Source organism: Nyctibius grandis, chromosome 13 (assembly GCF_013368605.1).
Source record: "Nyctibius grandis isolate bNycGra1 chromosome 13, bNycGra1.pri, whole genome shotgun sequence".
Taxonomy (NCBI): domain Eukaryota; kingdom Metazoa; phylum Chordata; class Aves; order Nyctibiiformes; family Nyctibiidae; genus Nyctibius; species Nyctibius grandis.
Genome location: NC_090670.1, coordinates 10,378,149 through 10,400,604, shown reverse-complemented (window position 1 = coordinate 10,400,604; position 22,456 = coordinate 10,378,149). Strand labels below are relative to the sequence as shown.

The window sequence follows — 22,456 nt, the reverse complement described above, 5'->3', positions numbered from 1 at the left end:
CAGCGTTTGTGCTGCGCTCCTGAAGAAGCTGCTGGTACAGAGAAGTGGTCATGTTGATGTGGGCCGTCACTAGAGGGGCCTTTGCTGGTCAGGACTTCACAGGTGCTTAGGTGCCACCCTCCACTTCAGTAAAACCCACTGGAATGTGTGCCTGGAAGCTGGGTGTTCTCTTTCCTCCTTTGCCTGTGCTGGAGTGAGCTGCTGGAGAGGTCTAGCAGTGGTCGGAGGGACTGTTTGGTCCTGGCATGCCTAACCTCGTGTGTTAGGGTCAGGGATGTAGGAACAGACTTCCAGCTGTGAGCAAGTGCTCAGCCTAAGAGGTACAACACCAGTCATGGCAATGTTTCAGCACACGTTTATTGCTGCTCGTTGTTTCCCTGCAGTCGATCAGAACGAAGGTCCCTATTGCACATCAACAGATTTTATTTTTGGCATCCTTAAAAAATTGCACAAGACTTTTTAACCCCCTTCCCTTTCCCCTAGCTGACTGCTGAACACACAAATGAGATTTTCACCTAAATGATGGCTATGGTTTGCCCAGGAGCCATGGTGATGCTTCCTGGACATGGTCATGGTGGAGCTTGTGCGTCTAGTACACTCCTGCAGAAGAAAGAACCCCTTTGGGTGGGTGGCTTTTATGGTTGCATACAGTGTGTGAGTCACCCTAGACTCTGGAAAACATGCCTGGATGATCTTTGTAGAGACACTGTTTCTACTGCATGCAACAGATACTTGTGGCTGGATGTGATTTACCCATTGAACTTGTCCCTCTGGGGTTTGGTCCATGGGGTTTCCTCAGCTGCTGCTGGGTTATTCCAGACAGGTGGTAACAATCCAAGCTGCACGGTGAGAATTTAAATACAGGGAGTTTTTACAACTACAGCTGCACAGGGTGAATCAGGAAACTCCAACCTCAGAACGCGGCGTGAGACCTGCCCGGGGGTGGTGTGTCCCACGCCACCTTTTGTCAAATCCACACTCGCCTTTTCCTGCTCTTTGTGAGGGGAAACCCTTGGATGTAGGAGCTCTGGTGTGGTCTGTATGAAGCATTCTAAGTGGGCTTCCTTGAAGCCTCCCAGACAGCAGCCAGGCTTTCGAGGTCTTTGTGGTGCAGTGTGCACTGCTGCAATGGCAGGGGACATCTGCTGGGAGAGCCTCTGCTGTACCACTTCCCTTGGGACGGAGGCAGAGATCAGCTGCGTGCTACAGCAGGACTGTCCTTCCCCACGCCCAGTGAGCAGGGAGCTGTGCTCTGAGCTAACGAGGTGCCCTGGGCTCTGATGTAGCCACTAACTTAGCACTGCATTGCAGTGCCACAGGAGGTGGCTGTCCCCTGGGCAGCCCCTCTCCTGCGTTCCACGGGGAGAGGAGATCCAGAGACCCTGTATGTGCGTCAACCAATGAGACCATGTCCATGGAGCAGCAGAGGAAGGGAGTTGTGCTGGGCTGTGTGTGGATCAGGGGAAGCTGAGGAGAAGGTTTCTCCCCACAGCTGCAGGATGGCTGATGGGAAGCAGCTGGGGTTGGATGCCCTCTCAGTAGACCCAGGAGACAGGCACCCACTGTGGAGAGCTGCAGGCTTGCTCAAAGGCTTCCTGCAGCAGCTGGAGACTTTCTTCCACCCCATTGTTGACCAGCGAGAGGTCGAAGTAGTGTGCATATCGGCTCTGGATGCTCTCTGAGTCCTTCCGGAGTTGCTGCAAAGCCTCTGACTGCAAGAAATGGGAGGGAGCGCTCAGGAGGCTGGGGAGGAGGGAAACTGCACAGCCCACCCCAACAGGCAAACTCCCTCTCACCACCAAAACCACTCAAGTGGTTGCTAAGTGTCAGAGCACAGAGCATCCCTGCAGCTTGTCTGACAAGCTAGGAGCTGTTGTGCGATCTCAGAGTGTGTCTCTGGGGGCTTTGCTGGACTTCCATGCAATGCTGAGAGCATCAGGTTATCTGCTGGTGAGGCCAGACCTGCTTGGTCTTGTAGTTATCTTTAAAATGCTTTGTGGCAGCTCCCTGGGAGAAGGTTCACTGAGCAGCAGGCTGCTCACTACTCGGCTACGCAGCGTAGCCAGCTCAAGGCCTAAGGCTGGTTTCAAGGTAGGATCCCTGCAGGACAGTCCCTCCCCACTGGCTTTTGACCAGAACAGCGCTGGCTGGCAGAGCTGTACCAGCCTCCCTCTACTGCTTTTGGCTGGGATGGAGTTAAATTTATTCACAGTAGAAGCAAAGCTGCTTGTGTGGCTAGTCTGCACAGCTCCCCAGCTAGCAGGGGCATCCCAGGAGGGTGTCCCTGCGGGCAGCTTCGCCCTTAACAGCGAAGTCCGGACCAATTGCCACGTATCTCCCTAACGGAGCCTGAAATGCCGGCAGCTCCCTGCTTCTGTGCCTGGGGAGCGATGAGCTTGGGATGCTGTGCTCGCTGCAGCTCTTGGGGTGGAGAGGGGAGAGCCATAAGCAGTTTGCTTGGGTCACAAGAGCTCTGCCGGGTCACGATTTGGCACTGCTGCGTCCCTTCTAGTAAGCAGTTACTCGAGCTGCGGCAGCCAGCTGTATGTCGTGCCTTCAGCGGCAGGGCTGGCCCTGCCCACTGCGGCAGGAGTTAATTCCTCTGTCGGGAGGCAGCGGTGGGTGACAGGGCATAGAGGCGGGGGCAGGAAGCTGCCTCCCTCCCCTTTCTGCCCTGACACTTGTCCCCATTCACCCCCCCCAGCCTGCCCCATCTGGCTTTACAGTCCTCTGCAGGTTAACATGCCTCTAAATGCCTGTGCAATGCTGGCTCTGAAGGCTGCATAAGTATCCTCCTGCAAACTATCTGTATCTTAAGCTTTTATGAACCCCAAATCAATAGAAGAGGTGGCCTTGGCTAGCCGTGAGTCCAGGAGGAGCACAGCTCCGGGGGTCTCCCTGTGCTCCCCTCGCTTCCCGGCTGCCTGTGGAGGTTAACCCCCAGGTCCAGGCAGGGCAGGGCAGGAGCCAGCGCTGCTCCCTGCGTCAGGGGCTCCTGGAAAATGGCAGCGTATGGCTCCCGGCCTTGCGGTGCTTGGCACTGCGAGAGTTAACTGCAGCATCGATGCCTCTTTCATCCTAATTTTGGAGGGATGAGCATCTTAATGAGGCAAAGAATGAAAGAAGCTGCTGTTTGTGTGTTCCATTTGCATACTGATGGCAGGATAACTGTTCCTGCTCTTCGGCACTGCTGCAGCTGGAGACGGCCCTGGGTACTGGGCTGTGCCCCCCACTACATGTTAGCAGCTGATTATGCTGCAGGGATGATGGTTGCTGGGTGGGTGTCAATCTGGGGGAGGGTCTACGGTTGCAGGAATCATCAATTCCTGTTTCTCAGGTCTGGGCTGAGGAAGTCTCCCTGCTCTCCTGGACCACAAAAACCAATGCAGAGAGGAAGAAGCTGATGTGGAGCAGGGAGAGAGCCCTGGGCTGCTGCAGCGGGCTCCATGACCCCCTGCTCTGGGCAGGCAAGCCTGTCTGGAGAAGGTCGAAGCCTCAGCACCCTGCCACCCACCTGCTCTGCCTTGTCTGTTGGGGCAATGAAGACTATGAATGGGGAGAGCTCGGCCGTGCGGACAATCTTCAGGGTCTGTGGAGAGAAGGGTGTAGTTACCAGAGTGTGGCCATTCCCTAGGGCCCAGCTGGCTGGCTGCTGCCCCCCACTACCCCACGCTGCTCCCCAGCCAAGGTGTGATGGCCCACGATGCAGTGGTGGGCTAAAGGGGCCACCCCTAGTCTGGGGCCATGGGCCGTCTGGGGGAACTCCTGAGCCTGCGGTTAGTCAGGTGATGTGGGGGCAGCTGGATGAAGCTGGAGCAGGGGTCCTAGCATGGCTTCCCCTGTACCTCATGGAGAAGGATGGAAGGGCATCCCCAGCCCTGCTCTCGGCTGGCTACTGGACACAATCACCACTTTGCAAAGCAGCACCCATGTGCTTGGTGTTGGGAGAGAGAAAATGGTCCCTGTGCAGGGCCCATGCTGGCCCAGCAACCGCATTCTCCCAGCAGCCTGGCCCTGGCCTTGCTGTCCCAGCCAGGTGCGTTCTGTGATGGGGAACACCCTCACTGCCCCCGTGTCTTGGGAATGGAAATGCCACCCCAGCGCTCCCTGGCTTTTCCCTTTGGGAAGGGCAGGTGGGCAGTGCACTGGGAAAGGCAGGGACAGTAACAGCCAGAACACAGGTAGTTCAATCTGTAGCAGCCCCCGTCCTGCCCACCCCTTCCCCTGCTCCCTACCTGGGGCTCAATGTCCAAAATAGCGACTTTGTCCTGCTGGTGGATCTTGTGCACTGTTTCAAACTTGGTGCCAAACATGTTTCCCTGGTAGCTTCCAAACTCCAGGAACTCATTGGCTGAGATGTCCCGGGTCATCTCCTCAGTGGAGACAAAGTAGTAGTCCTTCCCGTCCACCTCATTCTTCTTCTGGGGGCGTGTGGTGTCTGGGGAGGGAAAGGATAGGGTGAGTGCTGGCCCCCAGAAGGAGTGGGGAAGAGTGCGGAGCAGGCAGCCTCTGCTCTGGGTGACCTGGGCATCTTGCCTTCCCTTTTTGAGCGTGGGGCTAGTGCATGGAGGACCTGTGTACCCCAAGACTAGGCTGTACTAATCCCCTTTCAACTCCTTCCTGCTTGGGACAAGTAGGGAACTCAGCCAACCCAAGGAAAGCCTTTGGGATGTGAAGAGTGAGGTGTCTCTCTGCAATGCGGGCAGTAGCACCCTGCAGCCATCTGTGGGTAGGTTCAGCCCATGGGACAGCAGGCAGGGAGACCCTACAGTGCCCTGTGTGGTGGCCTCTAACATCGGGGGCTTGGTGGCACTGGAGGAACATCTCCCCACCTCCCATCTGCTGTCAGAAGGTCCTGGCTCAAGGAGGTGAGAGGAAATGCACCCTGTGCTGTGCCCTCCACCTTGGCTGGGTACTTACATGGGGGTGGGTACATGAACTTCTCTGGGTTATTGCTGAGCAGAGCATTCTTGATGTGGCTACGGCCCACGCCGCTGGCCCCTGCAGAGAAGGAGGGATGGACACTGGAGCTGGGCTCAGACAAGCCTGGTAGGAGGTGCTGGGGACCCTCTGCAGCTCTGGGTCTGAGGAAAGGTGCAGACCTGCTGGGGCCTTGCCCAGGATCTGCTTTCGGAGCTGGTCTGTGGTGTCTTCCAGCCCTGGAAGAGCCTCTCCCTGCCCGGGCATGCTCCCCTCCAGCCCCAGCTGGCGATAGAACCGGTGCCTGCTGATAGGACCGGGCTGCCTGTGCCCGCAGGGTCCACTGACAAGTGCTCAGCACCCACAGCATGGGTGTGCTTGCTTTGGTGCAGCTGCACAGACCAAAGCTGCTTTTAATAAAAATTATCCATAAAGATACTTAGGAGCTGCAAACTCCTGAATTAACTCTACCTCAGCAGCGCAGTGCAGGTGCCAGACCACGCACAATGCCGCATGGAGGAGGTGAGCCTGCTTGGTTACCACTGCAGGCAGAAGAAAGGCTCCCCAGAGCTTACTAGGTTTTGAAGAGCCATGCTGCCCCAGCAACTGTCCACTCCTGGTCCCCCCCCGGGACCCACCACATGCTGCAGAGGATGCCTGCGGCAGGACCTACCAATGAGCACCAGAGTCTTCCTCTTGAAGGCAGGCAGCCTCACCACCTCCTCATACGAAACCACATCCAGCTGATCAAAAACTGGGGTGGAGGAGAAACGAGACAGCGAATGGTCAGAGCTGGCTCAGCCACAGCAGCAGGACTGCGTGCGCATCAGACTGAAGCCAGGTCCTCGGGCAAAATGGAGGGAGCAGTTAGGACTGGGCTGGGGGCTCGTCCCTGTGTGGCTGCTTGGGGAAAAGGGCAGCAGCCTCAGCAGCAAGCAGCGCATGAGGGGTGGAGTGGGTGCTGGGGAGCTGGACCAGCAGCCGCCGAAGGAGAAGCCAGGGCTGCTCTTGCTCAGTAATTCTGCTCAGGACAGTAGGACCTGGGAGCTGGGTGGGGGAGGTTGCAGGACACTGCAGGGAGCTTGTTGCTGGGGGAGCTTTATTTATCTTGCTGATTTATGGCCTTGTTTGTTGCTGGTTGGAGCTGCAGGCCAGGCTAGGAGCCAGCATGTCCTCAGGCACCTGCCTTTGCCGGCTTAGGGCATGCTTAGCACGGGACATTCACACGGGTGGCTAAGGGGCAGGCGCCCTGCCCCACCAGGGACACGGCTTGGCAGCTGTGGGGAGCAGTTTGGACTGTTCCCTGACTGCTGAGGAGCAGCAAGGCCACCGCCTGCCCTGCGTTCAGCAGCCTGCGGGGTTTGAGGGCCTGGGAGCCCAACCTCCCGAGGAGCTTGGGGCCAGGAGTGCCAGGGATTGTCACTGCAGGAGAGCACGGGAGCTCGGTTCCTGGCTCCCGCATGAGCTAGCCCCAGCCTCGTGCCCCACAGAGCTGGATGGGGCACTCTGGAAAAGGCACTCAAAAAAGCTGACAGCTATGGGGTATCCTCCTGAGGTCCCCCTGCCAACACAGCTGGGTCTTTTGGTCTAACTGCCATGGAGGACAGACCCGCCCCCGCCCAGAGGCAGGAGTGATGGCCAGGGCCAGGGATGGGGATGGAGCCCATTGCCCTGCTCACACTTACTTGAGCTGTGCTTGGCCAGGTATTTATCTTTGCACTTCTTCTTCTTCCCAAAGGGGCTACAGCTCGGGGATTCGCTCTGACTGGACTGGGTGATGCTTGCCACACGCCTGCCGAGAGAGAAGGACACCACCATGATCCAGCTGTCACCCCAAGCCCTAGGGGAGCAGTGGGGTTGTCCCTCAGACATGCAAGGGCAAGAGGAGCAGGGTGGCTGCTGGGACAGGTAAAGGCTCACCCTGTGGCAGATGAAGGGGACATTTGCCTCCTTTTCCCAGCAGTGACGCTGGTGTTACCCAACATGTTCACACTCCTGGTAGCACATGGTCACTGTTCCCACCTCCAGCCCTTCTGGCCAAATCCAGGGACCTACCACTCCTGCAGCTCCGGAGAAGGGATGAGTCCTGCCGACTCAGTGCAGGAGCCCTCTACTCGGCCCTGCCACCAGTTGCTGTCATCCTTGTTTATGATTTGAATCACGTCGCCAGTCTGAAACTTCAGCCCCGCTTCCTTGCAGGGGATCAGGTTGTCTTTTTTGGGATCGTAGTCAAACTGTGCCCTCATGAACATCTGCAAAAGAGAGAGTGGGCTGGAGTCAGCGTGGCCATGCAGTGCAGTGAGGCTGAACTTGGTTGTGTCCAGCTCCTGGCCCCACATTGCATCCCCTGGCAGTGACTGCACAAGGTCCCTGCTCCAGGAGGGACCCCAGCCCCTGCTGCTTTCCAGGCCCCACGAGGCTGGGTGGGGGGAAAGGAGATGCACAATGCTCTTGGGCATGGAGCTGCAGTGAGATGTGCTGGTGGGTGAGGGAGGGAGGAGGATGGCAACTTGGCCCTATTGGGAGCCAGTGAAATGGCTCCTGCCTCTCAGCACACCTGCATGCCCCACAGCTGGTGCTCAAACCCTGACCTGTAGCCCCCCCCAGTCCCCTGGGTGCTGCACAGTGCTGGTGAGCTGGGCCACCCAGAGATGAGTCCCATCACCCAGACCAACACGGTGCACAGCAACTGGGGTCCACAGTGGGGTGAGCAGAGAGGAGCCACCGCAATGGTTCTCCCTCCAATCCCATGTCCTGGGGACCTTAGGGAAGGCCATGTCTCAAACCCCAGCTGCTGTGCCCTGGGCTCTCCTCAGCACTGGGCACTCCCCTGCATGGCACACGGCCTTTGGGGAGCCAAGGCTGCAGTGTCGTGTCCATCCCTGCCTGGGACTGTCCTGGCCTCTTCAGCATCAGCTACTCTTGCACCGTTACATTCATGACAGCTGCAACTGGAAATGAGCTGCTGCTGCTTCCCAGACCACTGTGCCACCCTCCTGGGGCTGGGGAAGCCCTGGGGACCAGGAAGGCCTGAGAAAGTGGCCTTTCCCTGTCCCTTCTGCTCACTCAGCTCTTTGGGAGGGAGTCTACAGTGCCTGTTCCCACCAGAGCAGTCCACCCTGCTGCTTTCCCCTGGCCTCAAGCCCTCCTGAAGCCAGCACGCAACCAGGCACCCCTGGGCTCTCGCTGCCCCTGAGCATCTTTGCAAGGTCAGGAGAGAAATGGCATGTGGCTTTAGCACACGGACCTTGTTTTCCAGGAAGGCTGTTCAGGAAGAACAGACTGCCAGAGAGCAACAGGATGGATGAGGAGGGCACACCACACATGTGCACCTAGCGTTTTCTACACTGCTGCTTGCTCTCAGTGCCTGGATGAATGGTTTCTCATCTGAAACGCTGCTGCAGCTGCCATTTGTCCTGGCCCAGCACACCCAGCAAGATCAGGACCAGGTCAGGACAAGGGTGGGGGAAAAGCCAAGGCAGGGTATGGAGGATGAGGAGTGAAAGGCAGGGTTTCGGGAACAAAGTAAGGCTGTGGCTAAGCACAGCCCTCACATTGCCCTTGTTCCTCTCCTGGGTTTTTTTTTTTTTTGTCCTGTGGACCTGAGGCTGCTGGGAGCCCCAGTCACAGTGTGAAGTCCTGCAGGCGCTCCCACAAGTCATCGATGGGTGCTCCCCATTGTTTGAGACTTCTGTGGTCACTCAGGAGGGTGCTGTGCCCCTAGCCAGCAGCGTGCCTGGGGCTGCCCAGCAGTCATGCCACCGGCAGGAGATCCTTCTACAGGGGAAGCAGCACTATCAGACCCAGCCTCATGCTCACGCTAATGCAGGCTTCCCCTGAGCACAACCCTATCAAGTTATTTATCCCAGAAATGCAGCACGTGGCAAGCAGGCAAAGGGGTTCATGTGGGGTGGTGCCCGTGTCCTGTCCTCAGATGTGACAGGCAAGAGCCTGGAAAGTCATCCTCCCTGGGTAGGGTAGACCATGCTGTCCTTGTTTCACATTAAAACAATTTCCCACAGAATGTCCTCCTTCAGCAGTGCTGCTGGAGGCACACGGCCAGCAGGACACGAACACTGTTCCCTGTCACTGCCAGAAAAGCAGAGCATATGGATCAAGCACATGAGATCTCTCACAACGGAAGACAACGAAAATGGAATCTCCTTTCAGGATCAGGACTGATGCTTGCTTTGAAAGCACTCTCTGGCACCAGGAAGGTCATCACCAACACAAACACACAAGGTACACACAGCAAGCACTGCCCAGGAGCCCTCTCCTCCCCCAGCTCTGGTTCCCCAAGCCAGACATAGCCAGGTCACTTTTGGGAAGACCCTTCCTTACACCAGTTAGGAGTTAGCATCATACAGCTCCAGGCATCACCCATGGCAAAGGGCCAGCTCCAAATGCAGCCTATTTGCCTGCCTGCTGCCAGCCCCCTCTCTGAGGCTGGAAGCCCAAGTACTGAGCAGGGTCCAGCACAAGAAGCCCTGGTCTTTGAAGTCAAAAGGCTGCAGTTTGTGCCTGGGAACAGGCTGGAGGTGACCTTGAGAGCCCTGAGTGCTCAGTGCTCCCTCTCATTAGGATCCTCCCAAGCAGACCTGCCCCAAGAGACACTCAGTTGGCCTCAAATTGGCTGGCTGCCAGGCTGCAGGGCAAGCCAGGGCAGGGGGGCATCATGACGCCAGGATCTGCACCATCCTGCCTGCCAGGCCCTGAAATGAACATGATCATTGGGATCCAGGAGCTGAAACAAAATCAGAAGTCCACTCTTGGTGGTGGACCGCAACAAGCAGAGACGCAGGCAGCCCGTGAGCTGTGGTTCTGGGGAGCAGAGAGCACCGTGGTCCTGGACACAGCAAGAGGGAAGAACTTGCTGGGAAGGAGTTTGTCCCTGTGCCTTCCCTGAGCCCACGGCCAGCCTGGGGCGAGCCAGCAACTGTGTTCTTTTTCTCAGACGGAATTTTTCCCCTGGCACTGAGCTGGCCTGGCCGACTGGAGCTGGCTGGGTCAGGCCAGGGAGGGCAGATGGACAGCAGGGAAGGGCAGACATGGGCCAGTGTTTAATAAACACATGCAAGGCTGGTTGAGCTGGAATGGGGACAGCATGGGCTGAGCGAGAAACAGAGAGAGTTTTCACTTGCCACCATGTTCAGAGACTTCAGCTTCTCTGGGTAAGGAAGGAGGGTGATATGGGCTCCCCGGCCCATCCCAGCACCATCCAGCTCCCACCCTCTGCCTCTGAGCTCCTCTCCCACTCCTGCCTGTCCATGACAGGGGGGCTGTGCTGAGGTTGGCTCCTGCACCCGGAGGCAGAATACCATCCCAGCACTACACACTGGCAGAGGAGCCAGCCCTCCCCACTATCCTTAATATTTCAGCCACAGCAGGACCTCAAAGGCAAAGCCAGGCAGGTGTCACCCCCTGTCACAGTGAGTCACCCCCACCCTGGCAGTGGCAGCAGGCACAAGGAGCTGCCTTCCTCTCCCCCACTGCTTCCTTCCTCTCACTCACTGCTCACAAGCGTGCTGGCAGCACCCAGCCCTGTCACCCTCCTTGTGGCCGATGCACCAGGCATCAGTGACAGCGGGGAGCAGTGAGAGCCCGGTGCTGCACCTGGAGGTGCTGCTGTGGCCCTGTAACGGGGATGTGGCTCTAACGGCCATGGCTCTGAGGGTGGCAGGAAACTCTCATGCTTCCTGGTGTACACACACTGCTGCCTTCCTATCACCAAACACTGTGCACATGTACCACTGTGGCACAGGCATCCCAGGCTCACGCTCCTACGTTCCTATTGGGTAAATACATCCACAGAGGGCCAAAATCTGCTCCTTTGCAGTGATGTAAGCACAGGACAGGTCCCTTAATCCTCCAGCAGCTCAGGCAAGGTCACCAGGCAGCCATTCCCTTGTCCTTCCCCTGGCTCAGCACATCTCTCTCCACAGCGCTGGTCCCCTGTGGTTTGCTCTGGTCCCACCCAGCCCCACAGCCATGTCCCAGCACAGCCCATGGGTTTGGAGGCTGCACTTACCTGGAGAGCAGGGAGGCGGCTTTGTTGGTTGGGAATAACTTTTATTGAGACCATCCCCTTGGTTTCTTTCTAGTGAACAAAGAAAGGGGAGAAAGAAGAGTTGGAGGAGGTGGTGCCTGGAGGCAGTCCAACAGCAGCAACCTGTGCAGGGAGCTGCTGAGTGCTGGGACGCACAAAGGCGAGGCTCTTGGGTGCTCCCAGCCATGCTATGATGCTTGGGGACACCACAGCTTGGCCAGAAGCAGGTCTGCTGTGGCTGGGCTAAGAGCTGTGGCAGCATAGCTTTGCCATGCTTGTCCCATCCCCATGGGGGGACAGCAGCATCCCCACAAGGGGCTGCTGTGGGCACTGCTAAGCATCACCAGAACAAACACGGAGATCTGTATCATCTCCAGCCTGGCTGCCCCAGTGAGGAGTGGCTGGTTCTGTCAAGTCCCCTCCATCTGTCCTCTCTACACTGGCCTCTCCCTTCTGCCCTCCTGGTGACATTAAAGGCACAGCACTTCCTTGCCTGCCACATGCCAGATGCACTGTTGCCCCACGTGCTTCACAAGACCTACACGGTCTCATGGGGACAACCACATTTGGAGGCTTGGAGGGGCCTCCTGGGCCAACCACCCTTCTCAGGAGGCAGACAAAGACAAGCTCCTCCTTGGTGCTGCTATCTGGAGCACGGACGTGCCTCCACCATGCAGGAGAGGACCATGGCACTGCAGCAGGACCAGGCCTCCTGCTTAGGCTGCTGCTGGGTGTCCTCAGCACCACCACTACCTCCCTCCAGCCAGGTCCCACATGTTGGGCATGGATCAGGATGGCCTCAGTGTGTGAACTGAAGGCGGGGCTGAGACCCTGTCCAAAGTTGTCTCTAGCAAGGGCCTGGCAGGATCACCATGACAGCAGCAGGGAAGTGGCACCAAGGTGATCTGCAGGAGCAGCTCAGGTCTGCAAGATCAGCCAGCCCCTGGGCTGGAGTCGCACACCAGCCTTGGCGAGCGGAAGTGGTTTCCAAGCCCCACACACATCAGCACATGTCAGGGACGCAGCCAACAGCCTTCACTGCTGCTCTTGGGAGGCCAGAAACAAGCAGCAAGCGCAGACCACCAAGGCTGTGTACAGGGACCCAGCGTTTGGCCGTATTACAGCACCCTGGCACAGTGGCCCTGGCTCTTGACGCATCCCACTGCTACAGGCAGCTGTGTGCTGGCTCTGGTATCTAGGAGAGGGTGAATGTTCAGCCAGCATGCACATCTGCAGGCCAAAGGGGTCCTTCCTGGGAGACAGCCCTGCCAAACACAAATACCTACCAGCATCTTCTGCAGCTGGTCAACTGAGTGGTTGCTCACACTCTGCCCATTGATTTCTATGATTTCATCACCCACGTGAAGGGAGCCTGCCAGCAATGGGAGAAATATGAAAGTGCAGGACCAGAGAAGAGCTGCTCCCCAAACCCAAACTACACAGCTCCACCAGCCTCCTGACCCCCTGGGCAAGCTGTGGCCATGACACCGCAGGGTTTGCCCAGGCAATGCTTGTGGAGCCACACGTCACCTAAGCACATGGGACTAAAGGATGAAGGGAATGAATTCTTCCCCCTCCACCCAATGCACACACTTCATCCAGTCTGAAGGTCACCAAGTTGCTTTCCAGTGTGTCCTTCAGTGCTTTAGACTGGTCAAAGCACCCGTTTCACAGTTACTCAAACCCAGCCCCATGTACCTCACTGGAAGCCAAATGACAGCCTCCTTGCAGGGCCCTTAACACAAGGATTCTTGATTTTGTGTTTTCAGTCTGTATACCCAGCCAGATCACAGCCTCAGACACACTGCTATAAATCAGGCTCCCATAGCGTTATTGGAATGGCTCCTGGGTTATTTTGGCAGGGGTAAGCTCAGACTTCCCACTTGGATCCAAGGCTGGAAAAGGGGCCTCCTCTTCCAAGCACAGAACATCTAATTTCCATGCACCCTTGGCAAGACCCAAAACCAGAAAATAGCACCTATTTATTTCTTTTGGCACCTTTTTTTGGTCTGCAGAGCCAATCCACAGCAAGCCTGTCCCACCTGTGCACTTTAGGAATGGGAAGAGCTTCCCCCGCAGTCTCTGGGGTATGATCCATCTCTTGTTACAGTGACCCCACCACGAGACAGAGACAGGTCATCTCCGGTTCCTTTTTCGGAGAGCCCGTCCCCCAACCCTTCATTTCTCCCTAAAGTCTCCAGTGTATTAACATGACAACCCCTGCAGAGAGACCAGCGAGTCCTGAGTTCCTGAGATATTCCTAGGGGAGGAACGGACACAGATGTCCATGTCACAGAGGAAAGCCAGCAGTGCTGGGGGGCTGCCTTATCTCTGCACGGAAACAAACGGAAATATGCACCCTATACGCTGCCTCTACGAGGGCCTTGTTACCTTGTCTGTGAATCATGCCCCCGTGGAAGATCCTGGCCACCATGCAGCTCTGCTTGTCGTTGAGCTTCAGCGTGATTCCCTGGAAGACAGGAAAATCCATGACTGCTCACTGGAGGGGAGAGCTCCCACACTCTCAGCAGAGTCCTCTCCAGGCCCATGTCCACAGTGGGCTGCACAGTGGCTGGGGGGGAAGGCCCCTGCTTGGCCAGCCCAGCCTGCTGCAACTCCTCTTGGTACAAGCATCACCACCCTTTGACAGGGCTCACTCCGGGTCCCCAGGCAGAAGGCAGGATCCAGCACCCTCTTCCCATGGCCGAGGTCTCCAGTGATCTCCTTCTTCCCCCGAGGCCAGCCCATTGGCACAGCTCTACCTGCCCCACCACCCCCCTGGGTGCCACCATGCTTTCGGATCTTGCCAGCTCTCACCATGGGCTCCTCCGTGACCTTCTCAAACTGGATGAGGCGTATCTTCCGCACCTCGCGGCCGTTGCTGTGGGAGGGGCTGCCCAGAGTCGCTGAGCCGTTGGTATAAATGTCCTCAGTCATGGCATTCGGGGACTGAGTGATGGCCTGTCAGGGCAAAACAAAGACTGGGATTTAGGGGCTCCACCTGAATGGGGCCTGGGAATGCCAGCTGTGGGGCTGAGCTACTCCACCATGTTAGGGTGCCTGGAGTGCAGGTGGGGCACAGGGGAGGAGAGTCCCATGTGCTGGAGGAGAGAACAGTAAGGGCAGGAAAAGAAAAAGAGTAAAAGAGCTTCACCCTTGAAGATGTGGATGTGGGCTTGATCTGCAGTTTTCAGGCCTGGGAAACACAGGAGGCAATAAAACTTTGGAAAAGCTACAGGTAGCAGAAGCCAAGAGTCCTCAGCTGATCATCTTCTGCAGCAAAGAGTCCCAAACACTACTTGTGTGTCGCAGTAGCACTTGGCCCACAACTGCCTTGTTGCAGAGCATAAAGCCCAGGAGAGCTTCACCGAGTGAATGGAGCAGTTTGGGACTCATCCCTGAGAACTGGGGCCAGGCTCTTGCTCAGTTTGCAAGTTCAACCTTTCCTCATCTACGTCAATGGGCAACCAGCATGGTGCAGAACCACGTCCACATCCAGGCACTGAAAGCAACATGCTCCCAAGCCAACCAGAAACTCCCTGTTCCCCTCCCCAGCTCCCACCTACAGGCCAGCTGGTTCTGGCCAGCACTGTGAAGCCAAGCAGGGGCTTTCAGCCATGGGGAAACCTCTGTTCTTCATCTCCAGCAGATGCTGATACTGGGGCAGGTGGAGGGTGCATGGGGTCCTGGGCAGAGACCTCCAAACCTGCCCTGCCATGCAGCAGGGACACTGCAAAGTGAGCTGCCACTTCCCAGTCTGAGAAAGCCTGGCACGGTCCTGTTAAACCCCTCAGGCATGTTGGGCAGCATCTCCACACAGCTCGCAGATGTGCTGGTTTGGCCCCAAGCACAGCTGACTTCCCTCGAGCCTTTCCCAATTCGGTGCTGGCCCAGCAAAACCCAGGCCAGCTTTGATCTGCAGCCCCTGCCCGCCTTGTCAGCACACTCAAATCCCCACGCCAGCCCACGAGGAAAACAAACCCTCCCGGCTGCCCCGCTCCACACCAGGCTGCTGGCTTTGCTGCCCAGTTCGCAGCTTGCACCCTCCCTCCCAGCAGCGCCTGTGTTGGGAGCCACAGCCAGCAAACCTGTGGGGACACCCAGCAAGGTCTTCGCCAGCTTTAGTCCCACATCAGCGGTGCAGCGTGCCATGCCCAGCCAGGCAGAGCCAACACCTCTCCCTGCCTTACACTGACTCGCCGGGCCCCGGGGCCCCACGCCAGCAGCTGGGGAAGTGGCAGCCTGACCCCACCGTCCTGGCTCGCTTTCGTCCACCTCAGGCACCCGGCTCAGAGCGGAGAAGAGGCTGCAACCTCATGCTGCCAAGGGGTGAGATCTGGCCAGGCCGTGGGGAGGTTCGTGCAGGTGCAACTGGGGTGAAGAGCATTTGCCGGTGGGGTGCAGCCGTGGCACTAAACCACGAGATTGGCTTTGGTAGGGATGCGCCAGGGTGCTGCTGGGCTGAGACAGTGGCCCAGCCCTGTGCAATGGCCAAAAGCAGGGAGGGAGCCGAAGGCAGGGGCCACAGAACCACAGCTAGCTGGGCCAGCCAGAGAGGTGCTGGCAGAGGGACACACCAGCACCGAGGCACAGGCACTGTCACAGACTCAATGAAACGTCACTGGCGGGGCCGGGCTGGGGCGGGAAGGGTGCAGGGAGCTGTGTGTCCACACTGCAGAGACAGGGAAGATGGGTGATTTATTTTTAAGACAACTACATATAAAAGAGCCAACCAACCTCCTCCTCAGAGGAAAAAGGTGATCGCGTGGGCTCTGGCTGCTGACAGCTTAAACATAGGGGAGGAGACTGAATCCCAGCCCAGAGCAGCGCCCAAGCCAAGGACTCACGGGGTGGAAGGAAGAGCGACTTGTAGCCTCCCAGCCTGGCTTGCCAGCCCCAGCAGGGCACACTGCTACCGTGCCATTTGCAGGGCAGAGGGACAGATCCAGCAGTACGAGTGCCTAGAGCCGGCCCTCAGCTCTCTGCAGGCTGTCCCAGCTCTGCCCGAGCCAGTGGGTGGGAGGAGGAAGAGGAGGATGAGGAACTTCTCCAGCCCTGCCCGAGGCCAAAGGGCCCGTGAGATGGTTTGAGTCAGCACAGATCACACTTATCTTGGTCATGCCTTGGGAGAGCATTACACCATGCAACCCCTGGCTTCAAACCTCTAGGCTCAGCAGAGCCCGATGACCCAGGACACAGCACAGTCTGCTCCAGGGGCTGGGAGTTCCCATCCCCACCACCCCACCATCCCCGCCAGCTGAGCTTCCCAGCCCTGACCTTTGCTTTTTTGCTGAGAGACGGAGAAAACACCCGGCCCTCGATGCTGACGCAGCACCAGTGTCACCCTGGTGACTCCCCGAGAGCAAGCTTTGTCACTAGAGACTCGCTGCTGTGCCTGAGGACGGCCACCAGTCACTTGATGGCAGCTCTGAACCCAGCAGGGTCCTCCAGCAACTCCCTCTGCCCCAAACAAAGCCACACTGGGATGGCGTGGGCTTTTGCTGACCGCACTGGGCAGCTGGTGGATGGGGATAGGAAAATGCCCAGCTCACAAGGAGGACCAGGACCCACAGGGTGGCAGATTCCAGCCCCGCTGTTGGGCATCCAGAAGCCAGAGACAGGACACATGTGTGGCTCTCATCACGCTCTATGCATGTGAGCCGGCCAGCCAGATCACTCACCCTGCACTCTCCTGGCAGCTGCCACGCTCTCAGACGGCTTGGCCTGGCGTAGCCTGTGACCTCAAGAGCCTTTTGAGTCACGCTGGCGGCGGGTCAGACCCTGCTACTTATGTGCTGCTCCATAGGAAACATCTATGAGTGCTGCTAAGAGCCAGCTCCGTGGCCACCAGTCACTGCCGGTTCTGCACAGCCCCAGGCTCGGTCACCGCTGGGGCCAGCCTTGGGGCAGACATGGGGCAAGGAAGCTGGGGGGCTGAGACAAACAGCCCCAAGGGGGTGCCTTGCAGCTGGCTGGCGAGGATACAAATCCTCACACACAAATCCTGCTCCAGGTGGCAATGCACAGAGAAGTCACCAGCTCCACGGGTCAAAGAGGTGCACCCCAGCTCCCTGCCTGCATTTTCCACAAGACCCTGGATTTCTGCCCCGTATCCTGGGGCAGAGCGAAGGGCACCATCTCCCGGGCAGCGTACACCAACAGGGAATTCAGAGAGTGTGGAGCAATCCTCGGCGAGGACCCCAGGGCTTGTCATCCTGTCCCCTGGCAGGGCCACCACCATCTGCCAGGGTTGCCCCTGCTGCTGTGCTGGCTCAGCCAGGCTGCACACCACCAGGCAAATCAAACATTAACTGGGCAGCTTCTTTGCAGGAGGCTGAAGCAGCACTCAGGGAAAGCAGCACCGTAGTGCAAAGGGCACACTCGGTGGTTTGGTTCCTGGGTTCTCCATGCTGCTCTAACCAAGACACTTCAATATCAGGTGGCCTTGGAAGAGCAGGGCTCCCTGGCGAGCACATGGAGAAAGGTCAGACACTGGTGGGTTTGCCAAGCAGGCCCCCAAAGTACAGCAGCTTGGATGCAGGAGGGAACCCTGGAGCTGGGATTGCCCTCTCAGCTGGCAGGGAGACACGCTCCACTGCCCACAATAAGCAACAAAATTCCAGATTCCTCCAGGAATCATCACGCCTCACTCGATAATCACCACGGGTGTGCGCAGGGAGGCTGAGGCACTGTTTGGTGCAGAGATGTCCTGGCCCAGCAACCACTCCTCCTGTCCTCTAGGGCTCCAGCCTCGCCTCCCCACCACCCACAGATGTGTGCATCACGATCTCAGTACAGCTTAAAAAAACACAGCAATGTGTAAAAAGAACAAACCAGCAAAAAGAAATTGAGCTTGGGAGTTGCTTTTGGGCTGCTCCAGCAGGCTGGGGAGCAATAGCCATGTGGACATTCAGAAGTAATTCATCCCTGCCTTCTGTCAGGGGCTACTGCCTTCTCAGGTCTGCACCACAACCACAGCAGGACACTCACCCAAGACTCCTTCCAGCAGTATAATCCAGGATTGTTTTTTTTAAAAAAAAGCATTTAAACCAAAGAGGATTACATTGCTGACACTGGGAAAAGGCCCAGTAAAACCAACAGGTCGCAGTGGAAAGAGGAAGAGAGAAACAGGAGGGATACAAGCGGTCTGGGAGGCCAGAAGATGCCGCTGGCTCTGTGTGCCCTCGCACTCCTAGATCATGGAGTGCTGCAATGGAGAAGGGTCAGATTTTCAAAGCAGCACAGTTTTGCTGAGGCACCATCTTCCCACCAGGAAAGGCTGATGCAGCCTTCCAGATGTGTTTGTGAAACCGGTCACCTCCAAGGGAGAGTCAGTAAAACCACAACACTGACAGAAGAAATCCTGAGGAGCTGCCCAGCCCCTCCATCCCCACCCTTCAGAACAAGCCCTGAAACATGACTTTTCCCCTGCAGCTGTTACAGACTGGAACACGGCAAAATGCATTTGAGATGAAAGAGTTGGAACCAGCCCTCCCCGCTTCATTTTGGTCAAGCCTAGAAGTTTTGCTCAGCTTTCAACCACTAGTTTTGCCTGCAGTCATTTCAGGATTTGGTCCCTGGGGACTGTGGCCTCGGTCTGCTCTGGAGCTGGCACCGTTTGGATGCCAGGAACCACTGCTCACAGGGAAGCGCAGCATCCCCTCTGCATCCTCAGGCTCAGCTCTCTCCAGAAATACCCTTTTCTCCACTGGACTCACAAAGGTCACATTTGTTGCCCATTTTACAGCTGGGGAACTGAGTCATGGCTGATAAGGGGACACACCGAAGGTCACCCTGCCAACCAGGTGCACAGCTGGGAATAAAGCCCACACCTCTTTGGTAAATCTGTATTTGCCAGTTGGGAGATAAGGAAAAGATATGCAGGCATGTGTTGGGAATCAAGGGAAGAGGGCAAGCAGCTTCCTCCACCTCAGCTTGTTTCCCAGTAATGACACGGCTTCCACTCGCCAAGGGTTTGTGCGCCCTGCGGCCACGGGAAGAACGCAGAACGGCTCTTCCCAAGGCACAGCTCTGCCAGAGGAAATGGGGAAGACAAACCTCCCGGCCGCTCTGTTTGACTCCAGCCAAGGAGCAGCCAGCTGGACCCAGCACCCCTCCTGAGAGCTGCTGCTGGGCCATGTCCCTGCTGTCCCACAGAGGGGCTCACAGCCACCACGGGCCAGCACTGTCTCTGCATGCACGTGACACAGGGACGAGCACGTAACCGACTGGCAAGCTCAGGACACATAACCCCAGTTGGGTGCCAGCCCTACGGAGCTCCTCTTAAAAGGCCCCAGGCACATCCCGGTTCGCCATCTCTCTCTTTATCCCTATTGGAATAAATATACAGTAACGCCAGGGAGCTGTAGGCCAGCTCCTCCACTATCCATTCCCCGCTGCCACTGGCGATCCATCCCTGCTCTGCCTGCGGCCAGGCAGGCCCTCTGCCTGGATCCTGCAGGCAGAGGGATGGGAGAGCTCCTCTCAGCAGCTGCCTGATCCAGGGACTTTGCTTTAAAAGCTTTTTTCTTTTTCTTTAAAGCACACTGCCAGGGTTGAGCCATAAAAAGCACATGAACCACTGCTGTGGGACAGATCTGACAAGCCTCTTTTGGATGCTGTAGTGTCCAACAGGATGGGCCAAGGACAGCACTTCAAGGAAATTTCCTCCCTGCTCTCAGAGGCTCCCCCCAGCCACAAGGAAACACGTTATGCCATGGCTCCATCAGGGACTCCTGTTCAAACTCAAAAATCTCTGCTGGGAGAAAAGCACCAGCTGCTTAGCACTGGGAACTGCTGACCTTCTCCCAGTTGCACCTAAGCTACCCCAAATGATACCAGCTGGGGAAGGAGCCCTCCCGGCACAACCAAGACAGCTGGTGCAGTCTGCTCTCCTTCTGTTGGAGGTGGGGTGCACATGCCCCCCGGCCCACTCCCTGCCCTGGGGTAGGTGTAAGGGCTGGCTCCATCCTCCTTCTCTGGAGGTGAGATCCACCACCACCACCCCTCCAGCCCATGCTGTGGACCTGGAGGTTGCTCAGCAGCTGAATCAGCTCATGTGACAGGCAGTTCCAGTTCAGACCAGCTACAACTTTGCAGCAAAACAAGCACAAGCGCCTCCGTGGCAGGATGCTGAAGCCTTCCTCCCCTCCACCCCGCTCCGGCCATGCTGTGCCGGCCGCGCTGGCTGACCATTCCCCCAAGGCGCCCCGTGTCCCCTAGCGAGGAGCTGGGGGGTGCTGGGGACCAGCAGTGCCACACACAGCTCACGCACCTGGATGCCCACCTCCTGCCCGCCGGGGGGTCTCTGCCACGGGGGCCCCGTTCCTCCGCTGCGTGTGCAGGAGGGACGGGATGGCGGGGGAGCGCCGGGGGCTCCGTGCCGGGCCCGAGCTGGGCGCAGGGTGCTGGGCTGGGCGCCCGCGGGGAAGGGGGGGCACCGCCGGGCTCCCTGCCCGGCCTCAGCGGGGCCGGGGGCGCAGAGGCGCTCTCCCGGGGGGTGCCAGGGGGGCGGATCGGGGCTGGAGGACGGCGCTGCCCTCCGGCCGCCGCTCACCTCGGGCTTGGCCCGGTTCTGCAGGAGGTGCTCCAGGTAGAGGTCAGAGAGCGCGGTCCGCATGCTGCCGGCGCTGGCGCTGCGCCCCGACTTGAGGGTCATCCCGCCGCCAGCAGCAGCTGTAGCCGGTTCCGCTGGCTCCAGCAGAGCGGCCCGGTCCCCGCTCCGCCGCACGGGCCCGGCCCCGGCTCCAGCAGCGCCGCGGGCTGCCCGCACGCTCCGCCCGAGCGGCGGCGGGGGAGGCCGGCCGGCGGGCGGAGCCAGGCGGCCGGGGGAGGGCCGGGGCCGGCCCCGCGGGTGCTGCGGCCTCGCTGGGCTCCCTCGCTGGGTCGGTGCCGGGCAGGAAGGGGGGCCGGCCCCCGACGGGGAACGGGCGGGGCACGGCGTCTCCGCACAGGCGGCACGTCCGCACCGCCCGCTGCCGCTCGGGGCCTCGCCTCGCTGCCCGCGGGGGGCCTTTCCCGTGAAACCGTGTCCCCAGCGTGTCTCTCCTGGGAGCAGCCCCATCTTGCTCATGACAGTGGGTATTTCGGAGCTATGACCCAGACAACACGACCCAGAGGAGCAAACCTACCCCAGAGAAAGGGACCACGAGATGGTGGGTGATGTACACATGTACGTGAGGCAGCAGAGGAGCAGCAGGGTAGTGGGGAGCATATACAGGAGTGCCTGTGGGAAGTTCTCATAGAGGTGAGACCACACATCGCTCAGATAATCTGCCAGCCAGGACCAGCAGAGATCTGCAGAAGAGATGTATCCTAGTGACTGCGAGGAAGTGATGGGAGAGGGATGCGAACCAGGGGCTGCACTCCCAGGAGGTCTTTATAGGTGTCTCCATTTAACCCCACACTCAGGGTTAAACAATAACCAGTTGTTCCATCACCCAATCTCCCCTCCCCAAGTGAGAAAGGGAATTGGGTAAAGGAGGGAGGCTCGTGGGTTGAAATTTAAACAGATTTAATAAAATAATAAAACCAATATCAATACTAATACAAAAGACACAAAATTATACTTAGCTCATAGAGTGGTGGCAAGTCCCTCCAGGGATAGTAACTGTTGAGAGGAGAAAGAGGGAGAGAAGAGCAGAGCTTTCTCATTTATAGTGATCATGATGTTAATGTTATTGAATATAACCTGTCGGCCAGCCTGGGTCAGCTGCCCTGGCTTACTGCTAATGGCCTTGATCACCATCCCACAGCTGGCCACAAACTGAAACCAAATGTAACAGAAAATTGATTCTATAAATTTTATCCCTGCAAAACCAAGACAGTGGGACAGGCAGTGGTCAGGGCTGCTCACCTTGGGGGGTTTGCTGGTGGTAAACCCAGGGATGTTCAATCTTGACTCAGATTTCACACACCTGATGCTACCAAAATGAATCCCTCTGATCCCAGAAACTGTTTGAGTCTTGCAGCAAAACTCTTTACTGGGGAGAGCGGAGATACACTAGAAACCCTTCTTTTCCTTGGATCTGAGTGTACTTTGAGGCAGGGTCAGGCCATCTTCCCTGTGCTGACGTGCATCCAGTCCCTTTCACTCCACACACACATGCGCCACTTCCCTTGCTCTGGGGCCACCATAAGGAACTTCAGCCCCAGGACAAAGCCAGTGCCCTCTGTGCAAACTGGTTTCACTTGTGTGCACAGCAAATGGAGGAGCGAGCCTGGTCGTGCACCCATGTACACAGAAGACAAGAGGGTCATTTGGGGCAGCACAAAGAGCATTCCCCAGTTGGGGCTGCTGGGTGCCACTGCTGCAGGCTGAGGCCAACAGGGTAGACAGAGAGCCCCCAGATCACCAGGGGCAGTGTGCCCACACCTCCAGCACTGAAAAACTTCATCCTTCCCAAGAAACTTCCTGGAAAACTCCAGCCCCCTGGGCTGAAGTTCCTGCAGTGGTCTCCAGCCCAGGACTGCCCTGTAGGGCTAGCTGCC

General features: G+C 57.8%; 1 protein-coding gene across 1 annotated transcript; it reads right to left on the bottom strand.

Moving 5' to 3' along the window:
- Positions 1 to 339: 339 nt before the first annotated feature.
- Positions 340 to 20,747, bottom strand: MPP1 (MAGUK p55 scaffold protein 1). The gene is made up of 12 exons (XM_068412053.1): positions 20,523 to 20,747; positions 13,784 to 13,927; positions 13,358 to 13,436; positions 12,253 to 12,338; positions 10,949 to 11,017; positions 6,976 to 7,172; positions 6,606 to 6,712; positions 5,594 to 5,674; positions 4,921 to 5,001; positions 4,236 to 4,438; positions 3,515 to 3,589; positions 340 to 1,712 (listed from the first exon to the last, which is right to left on the bottom strand). The coding sequence occupies exons 1-12, from the start codon at positions 20,622 to 20,624 to the stop codon at positions 1,536 to 1,538; spliced, it is 1,401 nt and encodes a 466-aa protein (XP_068268154.1). The 5' UTR covers positions 20,625 to 20,747; the 3' UTR covers positions 340 to 1,535.
- Between the last annotated feature and the right edge of the window lie 1,709 nt (positions 20,748 to 22,456).

Excerpts from the sequence above, each read along its gene's own strand:
- MPP1 (XM_068412053.1), bottom strand. The coding sequence starts at position 20,624 with ATGACCCTCAAGTCGGGGCGCAGCGCCAGCGCCGGCAGCATGCGGACC. Across the intron at positions 5,002-5,593 it reads GAAGACTCTGGTGCTCATTG|GGGCCAGCGGCGTGGGCCGT; the intron begins GTAGGTCCTGCC and ends CCTTCTCTGCAG. Across the intron at positions 3,590-4,235 it reads TTTTGGACATTGAGCCCCAG|ACCCTGAAGATTGTCCGCAC; the intron begins GTAGGGAGCAGG and ends TTCTCTCCACAG.